Raw genomic sequence first — 24,816 nt, 5'->3', positions numbered from 1 at the left:
GGGATTCATGGTTAAAATGTATAAACACATAATTTCACACAAAATCAGCTTTATAAAAGATTAGCATAATGTATTAAATTGTATACTCATTGATACAAAATCCACACATCTAGATAGCTTTTGTGAAAAATAAACAAAATTATAAGAAATTACAAAAAAAGAGTATAATTGTACTTGTAAGTTCCTTCAAGATTTTAAATGGAGAAGGTCACTATGAGAAAGCATTTTGGACTTAAACTTTTAAGGAAGTCAATGTGGAATAAGAAGAGAAAACAATAGGCAGTCAGCTTTCTCTTGTCTGCATGGTATGCACAAGCTTCTCACTTTTTCTTGTTTCAAGTAAGCTGTATTTGATCATGTATTGTGTCGCTTCGCGTACGTGAGTGGCTACTTCTAAAAATATCGCCCAATCAAATGAAAGGAGACAAAATACACCGCCATTTTGAATCTACCCCACGAAACTGCCATGTGATTCAAACACTGAAACAGTGCTGTGTTCAGAGTGGATATTTTCCCAGGAATGCATCATGAACGAAGCTTTTGAACTGGATATCTAAGTGTGGGATCAAAGTCTACAATATTGTTGCTATGTTGAAATCCACAACTACTTCCATGCGAAGAGCAAGCCGGTCCTTTGACAACTTGGAGAACCATGGCTGACAGTGACAGTGACACGTCTACTTGCTAAGTCAGAAACGAAACATCCACTCTGCCTCCACCCGAATCGCAATGAGTTACTGACTCTGTCTCACTTTCTTCACTCTATAGTTGGTAAGTTGTGTAGATTGTTTTGATACAGTGGTATTTTAACTTTTAGTGTAGCTATTGTGCTGACCCAGTGAGTTGAGAGTGACTGAAAAGTGAAGTTCAAATCATAGACACAGTGACTCTGTCAGATGACTGGTACTTAATTGGTAGTATGGCACGAAGACAAACAAATATACACTCTTTTCAAACTTTCACTTACTCAAGTTACTGTTACAGACACATCTTCACATTTTGCAGTACTACTAGTACTATTATTACCAGTGCCACTAGAAGTAGTAGTAGAACAGAACTTAGCTTTGAGTTTGAATTGAGCACTTTAGTTATGACTGAGTCATCGGCCATGGACATTCATTATACTTTATACAGACCTGTTTACCCCCATAAGTGTTTTGGAGTAATGCTCAGCCCCCAAAATAGTAATCCTGGCACAAAAATAGTAATCATCCAGCATTCGTCACCAATTACAACGCACATGACAACTGTGTCTGCGAAACGCAATCATGCACATATATCCTTCATTCACAAAGAAAATACATCAGTCAGTTTTTGTAGTCATCATAATTTCAAAGAAGATCACATCAAAAGCACATGCATCACTGATTCTTTTTCTTTTGCTCGTAGTACTACTAGTAGGCCTTTTTCAGTGAGTCAAGCGCTTCTCTACTGTACTTCCACTTGCCGAATGAGTGAGGGCGAGACTTCACCACTAGAATAAGGCTCTCCAGCGTCTCATCAGACAGACATGATCTCTGGTCAGTCCTGTGCTTTTTCACCCCATTTTGCCATTGAAAAAAACAATGCCAAACATGTGAATTGATAGAAAAAAGAAAACAAATTTTTTTTTTTTTTTTTTACATTTTTTTTTATTTATGAAAATTGTAGTCTTGACACGGATAGCGGAATGGCGTATTTTTTGCAGAAAATCGCAATAAATTACGCCAAAATCGTAAGGGTAAACAGGTCTGTTTATAGCTCACTTGCATCCACGAAGAGTGCTTGCGTTCGTCATTTGTAATATTGCCAACCAATTATTTCCTTCCATACATTTAGTATTTGAAAATTAGCAAGTTTATCTAATTGTTTCTCTTCAATTTCAAAATTAAATTAAAAAATATCAAATGTTGAATTGTAAATTAAGTTACTAGTAATAGTATTACTGTATTAGACAACAGTAATAATAACTACTATGCTGTTTTTTTCAAGTATTCCCTGGATACATGTGCACAGTGAAGAGTAGCTTTTCTTGTCAACTTTCAAGTCTGCAAGACCCAAGGAGGAATGGAAGAATCCAACAAACACTTGAAACAGAAATCCAAATTATGTTTTTTCTCGACCGTTAATAAATTATTTAAAGTGCATAAGTAAGTCATCTTTAATATGAATATTATTTGTGTTTGCAGTTGATGCATGCCTGCAGTCCCATGTGAGCTGCCTTTTTCTGCATCAATGACATGGATCAAGACCCGGGCATTCTGACTCTCTTTTTAACCTTCACCGGATCAAGCGTTGGACTACACAGTCCGGATGACACGACCCACACTTCACAGTCCGGATGACATGACCCACACTTTCCAAAGGATTCAACGTAAAAAGTTATGGGTTGTACACGATCCACGCCATCCGGATAGGAATAAACATTTTTACGCCTCTTTGCAGAGTATGGGTCGTACACGACCCACGTCATCCGAATAAGGATAAACAACGTAACATTCATTACGTAATTCCATATGGGTCGTCCACCACCCACATCATCCTGACTGTGTAGTTCTATACGTTATCGTTTATTTGTTTGTTCACAAAGATAATCTTTCAAAAAATGGGCAATGGAAAGGTCGTATGGTGATTAGAGATTGCATGAAGTCTCAATTAAAAACTCCAAAAAGTTTCAGAGATAAAGTCGATTGTGTGAGGCTCTGGGTCGTCCTCAACCCACAAAGTACGTTGAAGGTTAACTACAGAAGCTTTGAAATCTTGATCGTCACAAAACGGGGGCAGCGAAGTTCAAGTTTTCTCCGTAAAGTGTCACTTACCCAACTGACCTCAAATTCCAAAACAATAACACGTGGAACTGAAATTTATTTTCAATGAGAATCTAGGTAGGTGTAATGTGTAAATGACATTCATTTTCCATAAGGATCTAGGTCTGTGCAGGTCAGTGTGTGTTACTACTTACTGACATTCCATATTCATTCAATAAAAGCGGTTTATTCTTTCTACATCTATTTTGGGTTTTCTGTTTTTGCATATAATGTATGTGTGTGAATCAATTGAAGTGATTTGAACAATACCATAATTTTGTGAATTGGATTTTAGGTCAGTGTGCCGATAAGTGTACTATTAATATGCCAATAATGTGCTAATATGTGCATTTTTCACCCGGTTTATTGCTCGAATAGCTGCTGCTGGTGTGCGCTAGAAATGTACCACAAAACAGCAAACCTACAAGTACAATTGGATTTATAAATTATAGCACAATATTACTATTAATAAAAAATACAATAAGTATAAGCTACAATTCAGTTTTTAATGTGCCAAATGTGCTAGAAATGTACCAGGCATAGCACATTTGTGGCACGTGCTAGAAATGTGCTAATCCAATAGCAGGTTAAGTTTGGTAGCACATTTGTGGCACGTGCTAGTAATGTACCAGGCGTAGCACATTTGTTGCACATGCTAGAAATTTGCTAATCCAGTAGCAGGTTTGCAGTTTTGTAGTACATTTCTAGCTCATGTACCACAAATGTGCCAAATTGGAACTTTCGTGGCACATTTGTAGCGCATGCTAGAAATGTACCAGGCGTAGCACATTTGTGGCACGTGCTAGGAATGTGCTAATCCAGAAGCCGGTTTGCAGTTTTGTAGTACATTTCTAGCTTATGTACCACAAATGTGCCAAATTGGAACCTTTGTGGCACATTTGTAGCGCATGCTAGAAATGTACCAGGCGTAGCACATTTGTGGCACGTGCTAGGAATGTGCTAATCCAGAAGCCGGTTTGCAGTTTTGTAGTACATTTCTAGCTTATGTACCACAAATGTGCCAAATTGGAACCTTTGTGGCACATTTGTAGCGCATGCTAGAAATGTACCAGGCGTAGCACATTTGTGGTATACTGCATTTGTCTATTTTTTTTTCTAAGTCCATGGTTCCAATTTGGCACATTTCTAGCACGTACCACAGTGTACTAATTATGCACTACATGTAGCACATTTGTGGTATACTAGATTTCGGTAAGGGAAGTCTTGAAATGGAGCTACATTTACACAGGTTATAATCATAGCATCTGAAAAAGCAAGGTCTTAAATGTAAGGGGGAAGTCTTAAATTGGATGAACTTGAGGGGGGGGGGGGGGGGGGGGGGGTCCACTTTACCTATAAGCTTTCCAAAATCAAGAATCAACAAACAATAAAGGTTATTTATTTATGAAACTCGATCTGCATTATTGATAAAGCAAAACTGTCACTAATGGTCTCAGAAGTGGACAAACAAAACAATAAATAAATAATGAGAAGATGAACAGTCTAATGGAGACTATAAGCTCAATCAAGTCTTTTTTTCTTCAATCTCAAGATGACCAGAGTTGTAACAAAGAGAACAACTTAATTTGTAAACAGTTGAAAACCATTGTTCAGCTCTATCAATAACTTATTCAGTATTTTGCAGTTGGACTATAACATGTCCTTGAATTAAAATAACTCTTAACAACTAATCTGACAAGAGCAAAAATCAAAGCATATATTTTTGAGGAAATGAACTACAAAACAGTAAGCAGAGAAACACAAACAATTGTATCCCTCTATCAAAAGACCTACAAAATCTCACAAAATTAGGTTTTGTTGGGAGAGGATACTAAAATCCAAAGGAAAATATAAAGATGTTGTAACCAAAACTAAGAAAATTGAGTCTGAACAAAGAATGTTTACATGAAGGGTTGTACACTGGAGGCCCCACCGTCTGTGTACATGGGATAGAGGAGAGCCAGACACCCACACTTACAGCCAAATATCAACAGACAAGAGAGCCAGACACCCACACTTACAGACAAATATCAACAGACAAGAGAGCCAGACACCCACACTTACAGCCAAATATCAACAGACAAGAGAGCCAGACACCCACACTTACAGCCAAATATCAACAGACAAGAGAGCCAGACACCCACACTTACAGCCAAATATCAACAGACAAAACTATAAACATTGGCTTATTTTTTCACATACCATTTGAAGTATCTGACGTCCTCAAAAGTACCATCATGCTTTCCCTCTGAAACAGACAATAGTAAGAAATGCACAATATTCTGCAGCAAACAAAAGGTCTGTATATCTGCTTTCCCAATGATATATTATTATTCTTCTTCTGTGTTTGTGGGCTGCAACTCCAGGCATGACAACTGAAAATAAAAAAAATACTGAAAACAAAATTCGAAGGCGCGTAGCGCCAAGTTTCGCAGGCGCGTAGCGCCAAGACTTCTAGGGGGGTCCGGGGGCATGCTCCCCCGGATATTTTTTTTTTCAAGGGTGCAATTTGGTGCAATCTGGGGCTATCTGAGCCTTAAAATTGGATTCAAACATGGCCCCAAAACTATTTTACTATAACTATGACTAGGGAAAAAACCCAAAAAAAAAAAAATAAAAAATAAAAAATAAAAAATTAAAAAGGAAAAATACGGGAAAAACAAAACAAAAAAAAAACGGTTTATTTTTTTCAAAAATACGGAAAATACGGAGAATTTTCATGCCTGAACTCCTAAGTACACACCTAGACAGCAGTGGGCTTTTCCTTGTGTGGATGTTTTCCCCCAGCCATTTAGAAAGTCATATTTTAATTCCGGGAGATGTGTGCTGGGTGTTTTTTTGTTTCCACAACCCACCAGCATAGTCTAATTCTCAGGATCTGTTACGTCAGCATATTGAATAGTCATGTGCTTAGCAAAAGAGTTGTGGGATAAATGTTTAAACCGGACAAAAGATGTTTATAGCTCCCTGGAACCACAACTCTTTCTCTTTTAAAAGAGAACTGCATCAGAACAAAGACTAGTTTACTTTGCTTTACTTTAATAACTCTATTGTGACTTATTTCATATACCTAATATTTTATAAGAGATGCAAGTTGGGCAAATAAAAATCCAAAGAAAAGCTGAGGGACCAGGCCCAGGGGGCCAAGCTTCAGATAAATTAGAGCATTTCAGTGATTTCTGGCAACATTTGGAGCTATTACAAGCAAGCAAACACAATAAAATCAAAACAACGATTCTTTAAAAGTGTCCACCCAACTTTTTTTTTAAATCCAAAACCCTATCTGGAAAAAAATGTACACACTATGGAATTCGAGATGAGAACTTTGATCTATCTTTATTCTTTTTCTTTCCTTCTTCATCATTCATGGGCTGGAACACCTACTCTCACTTGTTTTGCACAAGCTGGTACGGTTCTTATGTGTATCACCGTTTTTGTCCAGGCCATTAGGGCAGCCATACTCTGTTTTCCAGGGATTCAAGAGCAATCACAGTCATGTACATACCTTCCTTGTAGAGCTCCACGCCCAGGTAGACGTCGCTGCGGCCAGGTAGGTGCCCAACGTACTTGACAGTCCCCTGGCTCAGCTTGCCGCCTTGCCGAGAAAACTTCACCACGTCATCGATGCGGACGTCACCAGGTGAGCGAGGAGCAAAGGGGCGTAACCCTTGTGTAAGGGAACTGACAAGGTAAAAGAAGAAAGGATGAAATTATGCAATGAATAACAGATTCCGGAAGGTGATCATGAGCAGCGTAGTATAATTCTTGCAACCACACTGATAATGATATACTCAGCTCTGAAGTGCCTTGCAGCACAGATATCTAAAATAAACATACTAAGAACAATCCTGTTCTACTGCTACTCAAGATCATTTCCAGCTGATATTAGTATACGCCATCAAACAGCATGAAAATTGATTGTTCAAGCCCTTCCTCCCCTACTCAATGTCTTAAACAACATAAACATTTCTAAATACTGAAGCTGGTTCATAAAGCAATATATTACTGGTACAAATTATTTTCATCATGCTCAACACAGTACACAAATTAATAAACAAACTTGGAAATATATGTGTGCAAACACACACACATGCTCACACACACACACATGCTCACACACAGAGGTTTATATGCACATGCTCATGTTTACACATGCACGCGCGCACACACACACACACACAAACCCACACATACACACACACAAACACCCCCACCCCACACACAGACACACCCCACCTGGACAATGCAGCTTGTTGCTGTATGATGGCATTCCTGTTGTGCTGTGTGGCCATAGGCTGAGGGGTCACGCTGCGGAGTCCCGGTGCCAGGGTCACTGTCTTTCCCCCTCCCAGCATGTCGGTGCTGGCAGCCGTGCGAAGGATGCCGCTCTGCGACGTTCTCTTTTTGCCTGCACCAAAATGCAGAACAAAATTTATGGAAGGTTTCACACATGCAGGTGGTGTCCCTTGTAAATGTGACTGTGTTGAATTCTGGTCTCATGTTCATGACATGATGTCCTTTGGTTGTTTGCATTAAAAAGCAAAAACATAGTTTCAAAAAATCAAAACAAGATTTAAAATTGTATTTTGTCAAACACATCTCTGTGCTCGAAGCTGTGTAAAGAATGCCACTCTGTTCATGGTGCAATATATCCTCGTTTAGACTGCACAACAAAGCTGTGTAAAGAATGCCACTCTGTTCATGGTGCAATATATCCTCTTTTAGACTGCACAACAAAGCTGTGTAAAGAATGCCACTCTGTTCATGGTGCAATATATCCTCGTTTAGACTGCACAACAAAGCAAAAAACCAAGGGTTCATAGCTATGCTTCCTGTAAAAGTCTATATATATATGCTGGCAGTTGTGTGAAGAATGCTCCTTCAGTGCATCTCCATGGGGCAATGCCCTCTTTTTACCAGCTCAAAAAGGCAAAACAACATATATTATATGAAAGGCATCCATCTGAGTGATCGACAAGAAGAAGAAGAAGAAGATATGAAAGGCTTATTCATAATTTTGCCATTCTTCCAAACATCTCCATGCACTGCTGCTGCATGAAGAATGTTAGCATGCCACAGTAACAGTAAGGTGCCTAATTGTGTGTACAGAAAAATGTGATGAAAATGACGGCTAATTCAGAACACGAACAAAGGGAACAAAACAGACTGAAACAAAATGTAAGAATGGTGTTCTGTTCATGCCTTGTTACAACTTCCAACGTTGGTTCTTCAGAACTGCCACTGTTGTCACTGTAATACCACAAACAAAAACAAAACTTCAGGCAAAAGTCATGCCCTCGCCTTGCTCCAGAGTATTAGTGGCCTAAGCAGAGAACGTTGTTCTGACAATAACATATTGATCTGCTTTGTCTGTGACATAAATGAAAATCAATGAGGTTTGCAATCCCAGGAACCAACCAATCATAACTGCAAAGTGTCATACCTGTGTGTTGGCCGAGTACAGAGCTGCGCCTTACAATGTTTGATCACTGAGAGTATGTCCATGTGTAACTGTTCAGTGCAAGAATATTATTAATACCTAGTACGTACTGTATCAGTAGAAGGAGCAGACTAGAAGGTGGGAGGCAGAAACACACACACACATACAGCAACACACACACACACACACACACAAACACATATACACACACAAACACACACACACACACACACACACACACACACACACACACATACAGCAACACACACACACACACACACACACACACATACACACACATACAGCACACACACACACACACACACACACACACACACACACACACACACACACACACACACACACACACACACACACACACACACACACACACTGACACAGGCAGACCCTAAGAAATATCTACACTCAATGTTCACATACAAAATCATCACAAAAATGTCAAAAAACATTACGCACATGTCGGTACCGAGTCAAAAGCAGACGTCCTCAGAACAACAGTATATTTCATTCTCAGGCAGTGCACTCTCTTGGCTAATAGCCACCAAAGCTCCCAGAAAGTTACAGAAAGCTTTAAACCCACAGCCACAGTAGTAACACACACCACTAGCGAGTCTGATCTCTGTCACTTATCACCAGGCACTGTTCCACAAAACCTCACTGGTGCCTTTCCATTGACCAAATCTAGCAGCTAGTTCCACAGGTACACACTACCTGTGTGTGTGTGTGTGTGTGTGCCACCAAGGCAGCTATGTACCAGTGAAGCCCTATTCACAGTGGAAAGGAAAGGGGGCGTGGCTTGTAAAGTCTTGTTGACACAGCCAGAATGGTGGCACTGTTAAAAGCTAACTAGTCTGGCTTGGATTGAGGTGGTCGGGTGAGTGAGAGTGTGAGTAATTTGTGTGTTATTAGGGGGAGGGGAGGGGAGGTGGGGGGGAGGTGTAGTAAAAGCAGTGTGAGGAAGTGATAGAGAGGGAGAGGGAAAGCGGCAGGGACAGACCTGTGCACATTCAAAACGCTCATCAGTGGTAAACAAACCAAATGTCAGTAGTTTTTAAAATGTTTCAGTAGTAAGCTGTAACGACAGTTCAACTACATAATTCTGCTCACAAAGCACACAGGTCTCCTTTGCTGGATTTTATGATCTCCAGGTTGTCTGAGAATAACTGGACTTCCAGCACTGTTGTGCCGTTTTCTTCTTTGGTGACAGAGCTGGTGTCTCCTCCTCACTATCTGAATCTTGCACTCAATCAATCAATCAATATGAGGCTTATATCGCGCGTATTCCGTGGGTACAGTTCTAAGCGCAGGGATTTGTTAAACAAATTTTTATGCAATTTATATCGCGCACATATTCAAGGCGCAGGGATTTATTTATGCCGTGTGAGATGGAATTTTTTTACACAATACATCACGCATTCACATCGGCCAGCAGATCGCAGCCATTTCGGCGCATATCCTACTTTTCACGGCCTATTATTCCAAGTCACACGGGTATTTTGGTGGACATTTTTATCTATGCCTATACAATTTTGCCAGGAAAGACCCTTTTGTCAATCGTCGGATCTTTAACGTGCACACCCGTACCCCAATGTAGTGTACACGAAGGGACCTCAGTTTTTCGTCTCATCCGAAAGACTAGCACTTGAACCCACCACCTAGGTTAGGAAAGGGGGGAGAAAATTGCTAACGCCCTGACCCAGGGTCGAACTCGCAACCTCTCGCTTCCGAGCGCAAGTGCGTTACCACTCGGCCACCCAGTCCTCTTTTTTTCTTTTCCATGTTTCACTTCAATCACAAGTTGCCACGCAGACGCTAGGCGAACTAAGTCTAAGAACAAAGACTCAATGCTGAGAACACGCGCGCTTCCGGTAAATCGGAAAACGTCTTTTCAGCGCAACGGCCGACTAATTGGTCAAAACATCTTAAAACAGAAGAAAAAAAAATTTTAAATCGGAATTTCGGAATTTTAATTAAAAATCCGTAGCACCGTATTCTGCATATAAAAATCGGACAAATTACAGAGAAACCGTAGATGTGCACAGGTCTGGAGGGAGCAAAGGGGTGGTATGGGTCAGCTAGAGTTGACAGCAGTGGGCTGGGTGAGACAGGCAGACAGACAGACAAACAGACAAGACAGACAGACAGACAAACAGACAGTCAGACAGACTGACAGACAGACAAACAGACAGACAAACGGACAAGACAGACAAACGGACAGACAGACTGACAGACAGACAAGACAAACAGACAAAACAGACAAAGACAGACAGACAAGACAGACAGACAAGACAGACAAACAGAGAGACAAGACAGACTGACAAACAGACAAGATAGACAGACTGACAGACAAGTCAGACAGACAGACAAACAAACAAGACAGACTGACAGACAGACAAGACAGACAAACGGACAGACAAACAGACAGACAGACAAACGGACAAGACAGACAAACGGACAAACAGACAGACAGACAGATAAGACAGACAGACAAACAAGACAGACAGACAAACAGACAAGACAGACAAGACAGACAGGACAGACAGACAAACAGACAAGACAGACAGACAAGACAGACAGACAAGACAGACAGACAAGACAGACAGACAGACAAGACAGACAGACAAACAGACAAGACAGACAGACAGACAGGCAGACAGACAGACAAACAGACAAGACAGACAGACAGACAAACAGACAGTCAGACAGACAGGGAGAGGTGTAACTGTTGTTTCCATATCATAAAAGCCTCATTCAATAAAAATTAAAAGTTAAAAAATCTTTATGCTGATGTCTGTGGATAATGTCAATGACGGGTAGACAAACAGACAGAGACAGAAGAGAAGTAGAAGCATATCTATAGTTTCCTTAGTATCATAACAAACTCGCCTCATTTCTGAAGAAAGAAAATAATTCATTCACAAACACACACACACACGTACATGCACACACAGAGAAAAAAAAACCCAGCAATATCCAGACTGAGCCCAGTGTGAGCTTTGTCCTCATACTGAATGAATCTCAAAACGTTCACTCTTCTTTCTTATGTGACCTCACTTCCACAGATATATCTGGAGTACACTGGAACTCCCGGCGGGGATGTAGCTCAGTCGGTAGCGCGCTGGATTTGTATCCAGTTGGCCGCTGTCAGCGTGAGTTCGTCCCCACGTTCGGCGAGAGATTTATTTCTCAGAGTCAACTTTGTGTGCAGACTCTCCTCGGTGTCTGAACACCCCCGTGTGTACACGCAAGCACAAGACCAAGTGCGCACGAAAAAGATCCTGTAATCCATGTCAGAGTTCGGTGGGTTATAGAAACACGAACATACCCAGCATGCTTCCTCCGAAAGCGGCGTATGGCTGCCTAAATGGCGGGGTAAAAAACGGCCATACACGTAAAAGCCATGGGAGTTTCAGCCCATGAACGAACAAACAAACAAACTGGAACTCCCCTTTTAAGACATAAAAAAAAACCTAAGAAAATCGGGTCTTAAAATGGGGGTAAATTTATTGAGATAATGAACAAAAAGTCTGAGAAAACAGGGTCTTAAAAGTTTAGTTTTTTTTACAGTATGCCCAAAACTCTGCTACATACCTTTAGCGTCCACAGATTTGGAGCGACGTCGGCTATCCTGGGGGTCCTCCACATCACTGGGGGAGGAGAGGGAAGTGTCGTCTCCCACAGATGACCGACGATGCCGGTGACGAGAGTGAGAATGACCGTTGCTGCTCCGGCCTGGCTCTGCGTTCAGCAAAATGTCTGTGGCTGTGTCGCTGTCCTCTCCGTTGGCTTCTCGGTACAAACCTGGCAAATCTGTCATAAAAGATTATAATTCTGTCCATTTTCAGAAGTTAACAATGACACATTTTCATCTGCTTCTCAGTACAGACCTGGCAAGCCTGGCAAAAAAGATGGAAAATGTTGATGGACTGAGGTCCATTTCCGTATCCAGGTTTTAGACTTGTGTTTTGCATATATACACATGGGAGGGTACGCTGCAGCTAGCTCCTCCTCTATCAGGAGTTGTTTCCCTTGTCGTCTTCGAGAGTAAAGATGTCGGAACTAGAAGCCTCGAGTCTGTCCTTTGTTTGTCTGTTCAAGTCAAGTTAACAGAAAATCTACCGATGATATTACTATTAGACCATGACAATTAAGAGGAACAATGACAGATTTTAAATTCTGTTGCTATTTTGTCGTTCATGGGTGGATGCATGAGTGATGAGTTTTTCTATCAATCCTCTTGGTTTTACTTTCAAACTGCGGGATAAAAGTATAGTGTTCTGTGGATAGTTTTTCAATGCGGACAGAACCAACAGAGCATACATTTCTGAGAGGCTGACTTGTTTTCTTTTCAATTAGGTTCTTCATGAATGAGCTGATTTGAAAAGCCGTAATTAAGCTCCTAGGTTCTGGAGTATGTATACAGTTTTACACAGACTCACACAGACGTCATACCATATGTGACCCTCCACCACGAAATGAGTCGCATGTCACCTCGCGCGGTTCTGCGCTAGACTTAATATAAGTCCGGGGAGTGTCTGGTAACAGTGTGAGGGTCACCTTAGTCACAGGCTTATAACTCAAACAGTTTTCGCTCTTTTCTAAAACGGTTTTCACCACTGGATAGAGCACACAAAACTCTTTAGGAAAATGTAAAAATATGAAAATCATGCAAAGGTGACATGCGACTCATTCCGTGGTGAAGAATAGACATTTTTAATAAAGTTTCAGGAGAATGCAGGAACATAAAATGGCGTTTAGAGAGTATCTGCAGGACCACCTTTCAGTGTAGACTATGTTTTATGACCTGGGTTTTTTTCCGCCACACGGAGTGGAAGGTAGAAATCAGTACCAGGACTTGCAAAAAGAGGGAACAGTTGCATGGTTGTCATTATTTGTTTAAGCGTAGCAATCCTTACCTTGGCGTAGCAATTGCTCTTAAAACGTAGCATGCTATGTCAAAAGCGTAGCAGTTGGCAGCTCTGTATACCCCACAACCCCCTTACCTCTGTAGTCCCTGTGTTGTCTTTTGGCTTGTTCCTTCTCCTGCAAATAGCGTCTGTCATAGTAACCGTCCTGAGGCCTGCTGTAGGAGCTTCTTTCTTGATCTTTGTAGGAGCTTTTCTCTTGATCTCTGTACGAGCTTCTTTCTTGATCTTTGTAGGAGCTTTTCTCTTGATCTCTGTACGAGCTTTTTTCTTGGTCTCTGTAGGTTTTTTCTTGATCTCTGTAGGTTTTTTCTTGATCTCTGTAGGTTTTTTCTTGATCTCTGTAGGTTTTTTCTTGATCTCTGAAGGAGATTTTCTCTTGATCTCTGTAGGAGATCTTCTCCTTATCTCGCTGACCAGAGAAAATGTCCGCCTTGGCATCATAGGACATCAAAATTGCAGTGGAGTCACTGTCGTCAGAATGGTTGCCTTCTGCTTTGCGTTGTCTTGGATCACCTGAACATTGAAAGAGATTACAAGTTAGGAACAGTGAACATTTTGTTTATAATGAAAGCACTGTCTGACGCAAGCACTGGAACCCCCCCCCCCCCCCCCCCCCCTGTTAATACACTCCTCCTCCTCCCCAACCCATCTTACAAGATGGCCTTTAGTCTTCACAGGTTCTCTTCATTACATCTGTAAATTTAACCTTTGAAAAACTCCCTCCATTTTAAGACTTGATTTTTAAAAGATTTTGTTAGGTCCTAAAAACGGGGTTCCACTTACAGTCTGTATAAGAATAACAGTTTATGAAGTAAGGGGGAGAACTTAACTGTGCTGCAGAAGTCTGCTCTTACAGATCTAAGCCTTAATGTGAGACTAAATGTGTTCATATTTCATGCATGACAGGTTGTGTGCATCAAACTTGGACATTATGACAGCTTAAAACTTCAATACTTTATGTTTAGAATCATGAACATCCTATCTCCATCATCTCCCAACTCACACAAAGTTACCAAAACAAGAACTTGGAGCATGAAACTAAATTTGATCCAAAAAGAGAAAGGTATTCTACAATTTACTATTAAATGTATGAGTTTAAGATTTATAATGGCAACTCAAATCATGCAGCACATTTTTCAAAATCAATGAGTGAGTGTGGCAAGTGTCTGCTTATACTTGCCAAGCTAAATGTACATTTCGAATGCTCTGTGTCTAGCACAATTAGTAGAGAAAATAAGGTAAATTCATGTATCAGAAAGTTTCTGCAACAACCTTAAGGCCAAAAAAAATAAATAGGTCTGTTTACGGTAACATAGGCCAAAAAAATAGGGTCGGTAGGTCGGGAAATTTTTTTTTTTTCCAAAAAAGGGTTAGGGTTAGGGTTACGTTATTTTGCAAAAAAAACCAAAAGGTTTTTGTTTTTTCCCAAATGCCAAAAAAAAGTCTAGGGTCGCGCGAAAAAAATAGGGTCGGTCGGGTTACCGTAAACAGACTATTTTTTTTTTTGGCCTAACTTGATTCAAACTTTAATGACTTTTCTGCTTGATGGATGCCTGCCCTTACATCACACCACAGAGTTAAACAAGTCGCGTAAGGCGAAAATACAACATTTAGTCAAGTAGCTGTCGAACTCACAGAATGAAACTGAACGCAATGCCATTTTTCAGCAAGACCGTATACTCGTAGCATCGTCAGTCCACCGCTCATGGCAAAGGCAGTGAAATTGACAAGAAGAGCGGGGTAGTAGTTGCGCTAAGAAGGATAGCACGCTTTTCTGTACCTCTCTTTGTTTTAACTTTCTGAGCGTGTTTTTAATCCAAACATATCATATCTATATGTTTTTGGAATCAGGAACCGACAAGGAATAAGATGAAAGTGTTTTAAAATTTATTTCGACAATTTAATTTTGATAATAATTTTTATATATTTAATTTTCAGAGCTTGTTTTTAATCCAAATATAACATATTTATATGTTTTTGGAATCAGAAAATGATGGAGAATAAGATGAACGTAAATTTGGATCGTTTTAAAAATTTTTATTTTTTTTACAATTTTCAGATTTTTAATGACCAAAGTCATTAATTAATTTTTAAGCCACCAAGCTGAAATGCAATACTGAAGTCTGGGCTTCGTCGAAGACTGCTTGACCAAAATTTCAATCAATTTGGTTGAAAAATGAGGGCGTGACAGTGCCGCCTCAACTTTCACGAAAAGCCGGATATGACGTCATCAAAGACATTTATCAAAAGAATGAAAAAAACGTTCGGGGATTTCATACCCAGGAACTCTCATGTCAAATTTCATAAAGATCGGTCCAGTAGTTTAGTCTGAATCGCTCTACACACACACACACACACACACACAGACACACACACGCACATACACCACGACCCTCGTCTCGATTCCCCCCTCGATGTTAAAACATTTAGTCAAAACTTGACTAAACGTAACAAAAGGAGAGAAGACACAAGATGTTTCAAGCATGCCGGAAATGAAAGCAATCCACAAATACACCAGTGCACTACACCAATGCAACATAAAATAATCTCAAGTTACCTCCAAGCTATCAGTAATGGATTACTTAAACTTTATATCAGCAAACGTTGGCACAAGAATGAAGGTTTGCTGATGTAAAGTTTATGTAATCCATTACCGATAGCTTGAAAGACTCCCTCCATTTTAAGACATTTGGAATTAAGTTTTGGGGGCCTGGGTAGCTCAGGAGGTAGCTAGAGCATGGGACTTGTGATAGAAAGGTCGCTGGTTCGAATCCGGGCCGGGCCGGACACTGGTCAACTTTATGTGCAGACCCATAGACGGTATCCATCTCCCACCCCCGTGTCACCACAGTGGCACGTAAAAGACCTCGGTCATTCTGCCATAAGTGCAGATGGCTGATACCACCTAAACACGCATACACTTGTGTATCTCATCTAAAGTCGGGTTAAAACCCGGGAACATGCCCCTAATGGCTTTGCCTTGAGGGCGTAAAACTTGAATTTTTCCCACAAGAATGAACTGTATCAAATGGGGGTGGGTGCAGGTGGGTGGTTGGAGTGGGGGGGGGGGGGGGTTGAAGGGTTGGGGAGTGGAGGTAGGTTCTTGGTCAATGCTCAAAAAGACCCAAGCTAAGTGCAATATTTGAATAAAAATAAATAAATGCTCAGCTTCACTACCATGCATCACCTTTCATATCCCACCTCATACACAAAGAGAGATGGATAAGCACAGAAACTTGAGAAAGCAAGCAAGGAAAGCATGTCACAATATGATTATGAAGACTTCGCAGAAGATAACATTGACACACTAGTCAGAATAATTAATGCCTTGGCATCACTGACTTTACAGCAAAAGGCAACATCAATACAGCAATGCTAAGCAATTTTGAGCTGCACTGCCAACCAGTCACCCTTTATAGAACTTAAAAGCTACCAACACACTTGTAATAAAAAAAAATGCATACAAAAATACACCAGTGGAAAGAATATAATTGTATAATACCTTTGATAATTAAGCTGGATATATAATGTTAATTTTTATTTCAAAAGATCTGAAATCTATCCTAAAAGAACGAGGTTAATTTCCCAAACATAAAACGAACACACATTTAAACAAAGGAAAAGAATATAGTGAATTAAAACAGTACCCAGGCATGAGATCATAACATTGTAAATTCTGTAAAATTGTAAAATGAGAGAATTGATGACCCTCTGCAAAATACACCCCACCTGAACTTCCCCCACCCCAAGGGCCCCCGAACCTCCACGAAATTTTATATTTAAACTAAAATGGTGCAAAACTATGCAATCTGGTGACTGAAGAATGATCTCTGGAGAATTCAAAATGCTAGAAAATCTCATGCCTGAATACTACAACCAGTAATAGGAAGGAAGAACATCTATGGGGTTGAAAAAAGATTTGCTCAAGAAAGCTTTTCCACGGATGCCACAACACATACCCATAGCAAAAAGCTCTGACAAGGTTGTTCTGGAGGAACACACAGATGGGGAAAAAGACACTTCACGAGCGGAATACTTCTCTTCTTTTGGGCCGTTGCCATGCCCGCCAAAGAGCTCGCCGACAGAGCGGTAATAATCTTGGAAAGAAAAGCGCCAAAGACCCGCTTGTTAATTACAGTGAACTGTGTTTGGTGGTAATGACAGTGATTGAAAGACAGTGCAATTATAAATTCACTGTTTAGTGTTCCAAGATACACCAAGTTTTGACTGTTATGTCAGATTTGTTTGCCTGAAGCATTGTTCAAGATTTACACCCTCTGGTACACTTACAGAGTTGTTTAGCCACACTTCAATTTTTTTCGGGGGAAGTTGAGCGCCAGGAGGCCTGCTATTTCAGTGGAACTCCCCCTTTAACGACCTCCAAATATCTGTGAAAATCAGCATGTATTTCTTCTTCTTCTTCTTGTTGATCACTCAAGCATGTATTTCAAACCCACCGGAAGCAGATTCAAAAGAGGTCACCAAGATTAAGTCTCTACTAGTACTAGCAGCGTTTAATTTAAAAAAGAACAGACAATACAGAAATGTCTGAGTTTCTGTGTACTTTCTTCAGACGATGGCGACAGAGCAAGTTATAGCCCTGTACCTTCTTAGGTCTACCTTCTCATGATTCTTAAACTAGTGGTGAACAGTTTACCAGTAAAAGTGAGTTATAAACAAGAGTGCTTGCACATGTTAAATGTTACAGCAACATCAGAGCTATCAACACACACAAGCTTACCTTTACTGCTCATGATGTTGTCTGCGGACGCTGCTCGCATACTTCCAGTATTGACCGCTGCAAGACCTCTTCTCTCCCTGTTCCGCTCCGCTTCCTCCAGAATTCTCAGGCGTTCTGCCGACATGGTCAGCTTTGTGTCCCCTCTCATCGGCCCTCGCTCACGATCAAACGAACGAAGCTTCTCCGTGGAAAGAGTTCCGTATTTTTCGGCATCGGTAGCAAGAAGCTTTTCTGACACCTCCCCGTCAGGTCGAGATCTCAGCAGATCGTAGCGACCAGGATCCGTTCTTCTCAGGTCCGACGCTCGCTCAGATCCGTATTCGTACTTCACATGTCGGTCGCTGCTGTGTTCTTTGTCTGTGTTTTCCAGCCGTGATCGAGAGTAGGAGCTGGTTTCTCTCAGAGAATCCCGAGCGCCATGGTCAGAGCCGAAATGGGGTCGATCATGGGGGCGCTGAAGAGGGTCTTTAGAGGGTGCAGCAGAGTAACCATCAGAGCCGAAACTTCGATCGTGGTGTCTGCTGCGTAGGGCAGATTGTTGTCGCGGAGAGGTTAGCTGGTCGGAAGGTGGAAGATGCTTGGAGTGATGGCGGTCTGTGGTCTGAAGGTTGCTCTCCCGAAGATGGGATGACTCTGATCTCTGCAGAATGCCATCATCTGTAACAGGCATTGAAAAGTCTGTGATTGTTTTACATCTAGAAGGATTCAATGCTTTATCTGAGAAACTTGTATTTCTGAGTCTGCTTTCCAATACATCTAAACGGATGCAAGCTTTACAAAGTTATTCTACGACTCATTCTAGTCTCTTACACCAAGCTTTTCAACTTGTCAACCTTTCAGTATTTATTACACCACTATCCCCATACCCTTAATTGCCTTCACATAGATGTAAGGATATCCTTTGGCTTCAGCAGTCAACAAAACGCCAAAACTTCTCTCAAATCACTGAAAACTTTGTCAGCATTTCGGAAGAGCCGCCACACTTTTTTCACAGTGAGGGGACAGGTGACACCTAATACTTGCCAAACTTTCATCGCTATTTGGGCAAATTTGCCAAAGTAAATATATTGCAGACTTGTTCAAATGTCAAAAGTTACCCCATGGCCAATTCAAGCCTCGCGTTAAGACTATTCATCTCCTGCAACCCTCCAGTATTAATCACCACTGATGGTCGCAGTGGCCAAGTGAATAAGACGCCGGCCTCCCAAGCCGTAGGTCATGGATTCAAATCCCGGTAGTGCCTAGTAGGTTACAGGTGCAGATTTTTCCTATCAACTTATGTGCAGACCTGCTAGTGCCGACCTGCTAGTGCCTTATCCCCCTTTATTTGTACACACAAGCAGGACAAGACCAAGCGCTCACGGGAAAGATCCTGTAACCCATCTCAGAGTTCGGTGAGTTATAGAAACACAAAAATACCCAGCATACTTCCCCTGAAAGCACCGTATGGCTGCCTAAATGGCAGGGTTAAATTGGTCATACACGTAAAAACCCACTCGTGCAAAAAACATGAGTGTATGTGGGAGTTTCAGCCTATGAACGCAGAAGAAGAAGAAGAAGAAGAAGAAGAAGAAGAAGAAAGAATCACACCACCATCCCCCCCTTCCTTAAATAGCCCTCCCAGTGATGTCCACTACCAACTACTTGCACATCATGGCTGCTGAAGGAGTACCTGAGCGAAGACTGGATGACAATGAAGCTCTCCCTGGCAAATCTTTGAGTAATTCCCTGCTCCTGAAGTCCACTGCCCTGGTTTCTCTCCCCTCTTTGAGTTTTAGGTTGTCTTCCTGCAGTGTGTAGTTCCTGTCTCGCAGCGTTAGAACATCCTCCCTCAGTTGCTGAATTTCTATCTGCAGGCGTCGATCACTGTATCGCACACCCTGAAGTGGAGAGAATTTACAAAATATATCCAAGCAAAACCCTTTGTACATACATTGTATAATATTAACTCTTTCTGGACATGTGTTGACCGCATATGAGCGCGTTAATTTATCTTTATGTGAAGCAATGCAATCCGAATAGGGTTCATAAAAATTATGAATTGCTACATAGCGTCCAATAATGAATTATTCTGTGCTCTCTGCGCTGTACAAAACACCTAATAAAGAACTGATCCAGGCAAATTAACATAACAGTATCCTTCCATTGTGTTATTTTCTTGTCAGCTTTATCATGTGTAGAACCTTTTTTGCGTGGCCTCGCAAGATGAGCCTCAAAGTGTGGCATGTTCATCACCAAAAAATAAGACAACAACATCAAATGCAAACATTACAAATCAATGTGGATATATGCACGTAGCTATAATTATAAATGCATTACACTTATGCCACACAACAAGAAGAGCAAACGCTCGATCGAGTCACTTTCGCAGTTCTGAATATTATATGAGGCATCAGATGGACAGGAAGAAATTGCTATTCACAACACAATGAGTCACGTTCACATAAAATTTGAGCCCAGTCACTTTTATAGTTTCCGAGAAAAGCCCAACGTTAAGTTGTGTGTTGCCGAACAGAAAAGGCTAGTTATCTCCCTTGTTTTTCTGATAACGTTCGTAAAAGGCTACAGATGTAAATACTTTGATGTAAAGAATAATCCTACAAAGTTTCAATCACATCCGATGAACTTTGTCAAAGATATAAAATGTCTAATTTTTCCTTTGACGCTGACCTGTGACCTTGAAAAAGGTCAAAGGTCAACGAAACCATCGTTAAAGTGTAGAGGTCATTGGAGGTCACGACTAAACAAAATATGAGCCCGATCGCTTTGATAGTTTCCGAGAAAAGATATAAAATGTCTAATTTTTCCTTTGACGCTGACCTGTGACCTTGAAAAAGGTCAAAGGTCAACGAAACCATCGTTAAAGTGTAGAGGTCATTGGAGGTCACGACTAAACAAAATATGAGCCCGATCGCTTTGATAGTTTCCGAGAAAAGTCCAACGTTAAGGTGGTGTCTACGGACGGCCGGACGGCCGGCCGGACAGACTAACACTGACCGATTACATAGAGTCACTTTTTCTCAAGTGACTCAAAAACACAATACAGCTGATGAACCTTTTGCAGTCAGTGATAATTTTAAGCAGCAAATTCTCTACACACACCAGAAAATAAATGGAAGGCAAACAAAGTGTATTATACATCACTTTCTACAAAACATACCCTCTCATCCTGCAAGTCTTGGACATGCAGTGTAGCCGTTGAACGCAGTTTGTCGTTCTCCTCTGTCAGCTCTTTGATGCGAAGCTCTGCTCGCATGAACTTTTTTGCCGCAGAGTCACTGGAGTGTCGTATGTCACGAATGTGGGACTCTAGTTCCTCTGCAGAAAAACAATGATAATTTGCTTTAATGCTTTTCACAGACAGTGGTACCTGCTGCAAGTGCAAGAGAACACTGTTTAGACCATCCAGCAATTAAATCTTGGCATTAAATTTCTAATTTGTGTGTGTGTGCCTAATTTTACTACATGTTCTGACCCCACAAACAGTTTGCGTGTGTTAGCTAGTTATTTTGTTTCCCCACCCCCTTGTTAGTACGATACAACAATTAAATCTTGTGATTAATTTGTTTTTATTGTTGCATGATCCAATCACACACTGTTTTCATGTGCTAGCACAGAGTAATTTTGCATCCCCCCCCCCCCCCCCCCCCCCCCCTCATCACCTGAAGCTGATGAGACATAGACATACACAGGCCCCGTCTCTGACATAGACATACACAGGCCCTGTCTCTGACATAGACATACACAGGCCGTCTCTGACATAGACATACACAGGCCATGTCTCTGACATAGACATACACAGGCCCTGTCTCTGACATAGACATACACAGGCCCTGTCTCTGACATAGACATACACAGGCCCTGTCTCAGACATAGACATGCACAGGCCCTGTCTCTGACATAGACATACACAGGCCCTGTCTCTGTCTTTCTTTCTCTTTCTCACCCCACTGCACATTGTTTGTGAAAATCCAACACACCTATTCTTTTTTGCATGACTGTTGAGCTGTTTTTAGCAAAACTGTCGACACCTGTGCCTCTCAGCGTCTCAAGCTGATCCCTGAGTTTTACCACTTCGCCTGCCAGGAAGTTTTTTTCTTGAAGCAGTTGTTGATATTGACGTTCCATCTGAAAAGGAAAAATAAAAAGGCCATTTTCAGTAACATTTCTCTATGTAACTTGCAGAAAAAAAACCTTTCGGATTTAAACCCCTACGGATTTAAAACTTCTCAGCTTCTGTTCACAATATCTGTGAATTTATTTCCATCATAAGACCCCCCACTGATTCTCTCAGATTTGTGGAGGTCTTCAAATGGGGATGGGGGGGGGGGGGGGGGGGTGTTCCAATGTACTTCTTTCCAAATTCCCCACCCCCCCCCCCCCCCACCCCCATTTCAAGACCTACACAAATCAGTGGGGGGTCCTATGATGGAAATAAATTCACAGATATTGTGAACAGAAGCTGAGAAGTTTTTCTCTCTCTTACACATTTTTTTGCTCCCTCCCCTCACACACACAGACACACGCACACTCTATCTCTCTCCCTCACAGTCACACCCCAGCGCGCACATACACACACACACCCTCCCCCCACACTCTCTCTCTCTCTCTCTCTCTCTCTCTCTCTCTCTCTCTCTCTCTCTCTCTCTCTCTCTCTCTCTCTCTCTCTCTCTCTCTCTCTCTCTCTCTCTCTCTGTCTCTGTCTCTCTCTCTGTCTCTCTCTCTCTCTCTCTCTCTCTCTCTCTCAACTTACATCTTCAGAACCAGGGGTTGGGGTGCGTCTGGATCGGGCATGCTCCAGGTCTTTCTTCAGGGAGTGGTTGATGTCTTTCAGGTCTCTCATCTGAGCCGTCAGCTCATGGACCTCCTGCTCCCGGCTGCTGAGAAGTTTGCGTAGAGTTGCCACAGTATCCTCCAAGTCTCGCACTTTTTCACTGTCCTGTTAAAGATCACAAAATGTAATTGCTAAATAAGTACCAGTAGAAAACTCCGCCTGCGCTGGTCATAAGCCTGGAGGTGAAAGGAGGTTAGTAGGCTATGGGGTTAGCTTCCGCTCCCCATACAAAAAAACCTAATTGAACAAACTTCATATAATATATATTCCAACCACAATGTAATTTTTAATTTTCAGATAATAAAGTGTGTCCGGAGAGGGATGAGAAAATATGTGTGTGTGTGTGGATGCGTGTGCGTGTGTGCATGTGTATTGTATTGAATTGTAACCATTAAGAAATCAAATGCTAATAAAACTGTCAATCCTCTCACCTCTTTGTCGACACCAGTGGGTACCGGTGTGATAGTTCTGCTGCTGGCTCTGGACGAAGCTGAAGACTTGGACGGTCTAGTGAACAGATCTTGCTGGAAGCTGCTCTCAACCAGTCCAGCGCCCGGTGTTGCTGATGTGGCCCAGGGTCTGTCGGGGGTGAACGTACGCTTGTCCACAGACACCGGGGACTGGGTGGAGTAGTGGGGGAGGCTGGCGGGGCGATCTCGGTCGCGCATGATGGGAGGGAGCGTGGCCGACTCGTCAGGGTGGGTGTCAAAGTTCACCGGGGTGCGCACAGGGTCCCTGGCTGCTTGGGGGTTGGTTTCGAAAAACTGGGACAGTTCTTGCTCACTGGTGAGACTGTTGAGGCTCTGTGTGCGACTGGATAACTGACTGCCCTGGCGACTGCCGGGCCGACTGCCTGTCACGCTTCCTGGCCGACTGCCTGAAACGCTACCTTGCTGGCTGGCGGGGCGGCTTCCTGATTGTAAGCGCTGTTCTGTGGCTGATGCCAGTTCCTGACTGCTGTACAGGCGATCAGGGCTGGCGCGCAGTGTGGTAGATAGGGGTTCTCTCTGCGGTGTGCTCCTGGCTGAAGAGTGAGCAGACCCGGTCAAGCCTACCTCTCTGTCAGGGGTCTGCCTGGCCAGGATAGCCTCAGTGCCCAGCACGTCCCCGATGGTTTCCCTGGTCGGTGTTTGCCGAGTGGAGGACGAGCGAGATCCGGAAACGCCAAGAACATCGTCGATCCTGGTGTCCAGGGGAGTGTGAAGCCCCGATCCTGGGCGACTACCGCTGCCGTTCTCATACAGCTCTCTCTGTGGGGTGGGGCGACCAGACCCCTGGCTGCCTGAATATTCACTCCCAGGCCTGGAGGGAAGTTTCGGTGAACCTGCGTTGCCATCTCCTGCCGAGTTCAACTCAGCTGATTTCAGTGACTGTCTGTCCATTTCGTAGTCTCTCCTCAAATCTGAGGCTGACCCTGAGAGTAAGTTCTGTGGTGTGTGTCGCCCTGAGCTTCTCCCAGAATGGCTGGGTTCAAATCCGCCGGTGCCACAACCCACTGACACAGAAGCATACCCATCCTGAAACGGCTCTTTGTCTATGTCTCCGACAGGTGTCAAGCGCTTTGAACCAGACCCACTCGCTGACGGGTCTGACTTCTGTGACAAAGCCACCTCATTTTCCAAACTTACATTGAGGGAATCCTTATGCTGTAGCTGTTGCCGGAGCAGATCTTCATACTTGGTGTTGTGATGAATCCCACTGTCATCTACCTCAGCGTTTTCTGCCATCTTGGACGAGGGTGTGAGGGCAGAGGAGGTAATGTCGCGGTACGTGTCCACAGGTCCTTGTTGCTGCTGTTGCTGGTACTTGAGCTCCTGGGCCTGGCTGTTGCTATTGGCAACCTCGTCCTCTATCACATCTAAAACAGAATAATTTACTATTTAGAACTAAATATATATGTATACATGTACAATCACGGAACATTGTGTCTTGATGTCAAAGTTCTTACTAGGATATTTTTTTCTGGGAATCGTCCTACTTTGCGCTTAGTTTTCCTCAAGTACTTTGAAGTTGTTGATATTGCTTGAAGCAATCTAGAGATTAGAGAAGACATTTTATTATTATTA

At 42.2% G+C, this 24,816-nt stretch overlaps 1 protein-coding gene and 1 long non-coding RNA gene across 4 annotated transcripts in view; one reads left to right on the top strand and one right to left on the bottom strand.

The window, feature by feature from the left end:
* LOC138961438 (serine-rich adhesin for platelets-like) overlaps window positions 1–24,816 on the bottom strand; it is a 101,840-nt gene that overhangs the window by 3,564 nt on the left and 73,460 nt on the right. For 2 of the 3 annotated variants that reach the window (XM_070333085.1, XM_070333086.1), the window contains exons 5-16: window positions 23,182–24,608; window positions 22,670–22,855; window positions 21,897–22,044; window positions 21,077–21,234; window positions 19,589–19,796; window positions 17,917–18,573; window positions 17,135–17,272; window positions 13,251–13,688; window positions 11,839–12,057; window positions 7,023–7,194; window positions 6,292–6,467; window positions 4,989–5,034 (exon numbers count right to left, since the gene is read on the bottom strand). In XM_070333085.1, coding sequence (XP_070189186.1) covers window positions 4,989–5,034; window positions 6,292–6,467; window positions 7,023–7,194; window positions 11,839–12,057; window positions 13,251–13,688; window positions 17,135–17,272; window positions 17,917–18,573; window positions 19,589–19,796; window positions 21,077–21,234; window positions 21,897–22,044; window positions 22,670–22,855; window positions 23,182–24,608 — 3,973 coding nt within the window. The remainder of the gene's footprint in view (window positions 1–4,988; window positions 5,035–6,291; window positions 6,468–7,022; window positions 7,195–11,838; window positions 12,058–13,250; window positions 13,689–17,134; window positions 17,273–17,916; window positions 18,574–19,588; window positions 19,797–21,076; window positions 21,235–21,896; window positions 22,045–22,669; window positions 22,856–23,181; window positions 24,609–24,816) is intronic. The other variant, XM_070333087.1, reaches the window with a different exon arrangement.
* LOC138961437 (uncharacterized) lies at window positions 38–2,984 on the top strand. Its single transcript, XR_011454184.1, has 2 exons — window positions 38–771; window positions 2,169–2,984. It is a non-coding gene; the product is annotated as an uncharacterized lncRNA (long non-coding RNA).

The sequence above is a fragment of the Littorina saxatilis genome, linkage group LG3 (assembly GCF_037325665.1).
Source record: "Littorina saxatilis isolate snail1 linkage group LG3, US_GU_Lsax_2.0, whole genome shotgun sequence".
In the NCBI taxonomy this organism is placed as follows: Eukaryota; Metazoa; Mollusca; class Gastropoda; order Littorinimorpha; family Littorinidae; genus Littorina; species Littorina saxatilis.
This window is presented reverse-complemented; position numbering and strand designations above follow the sequence as displayed.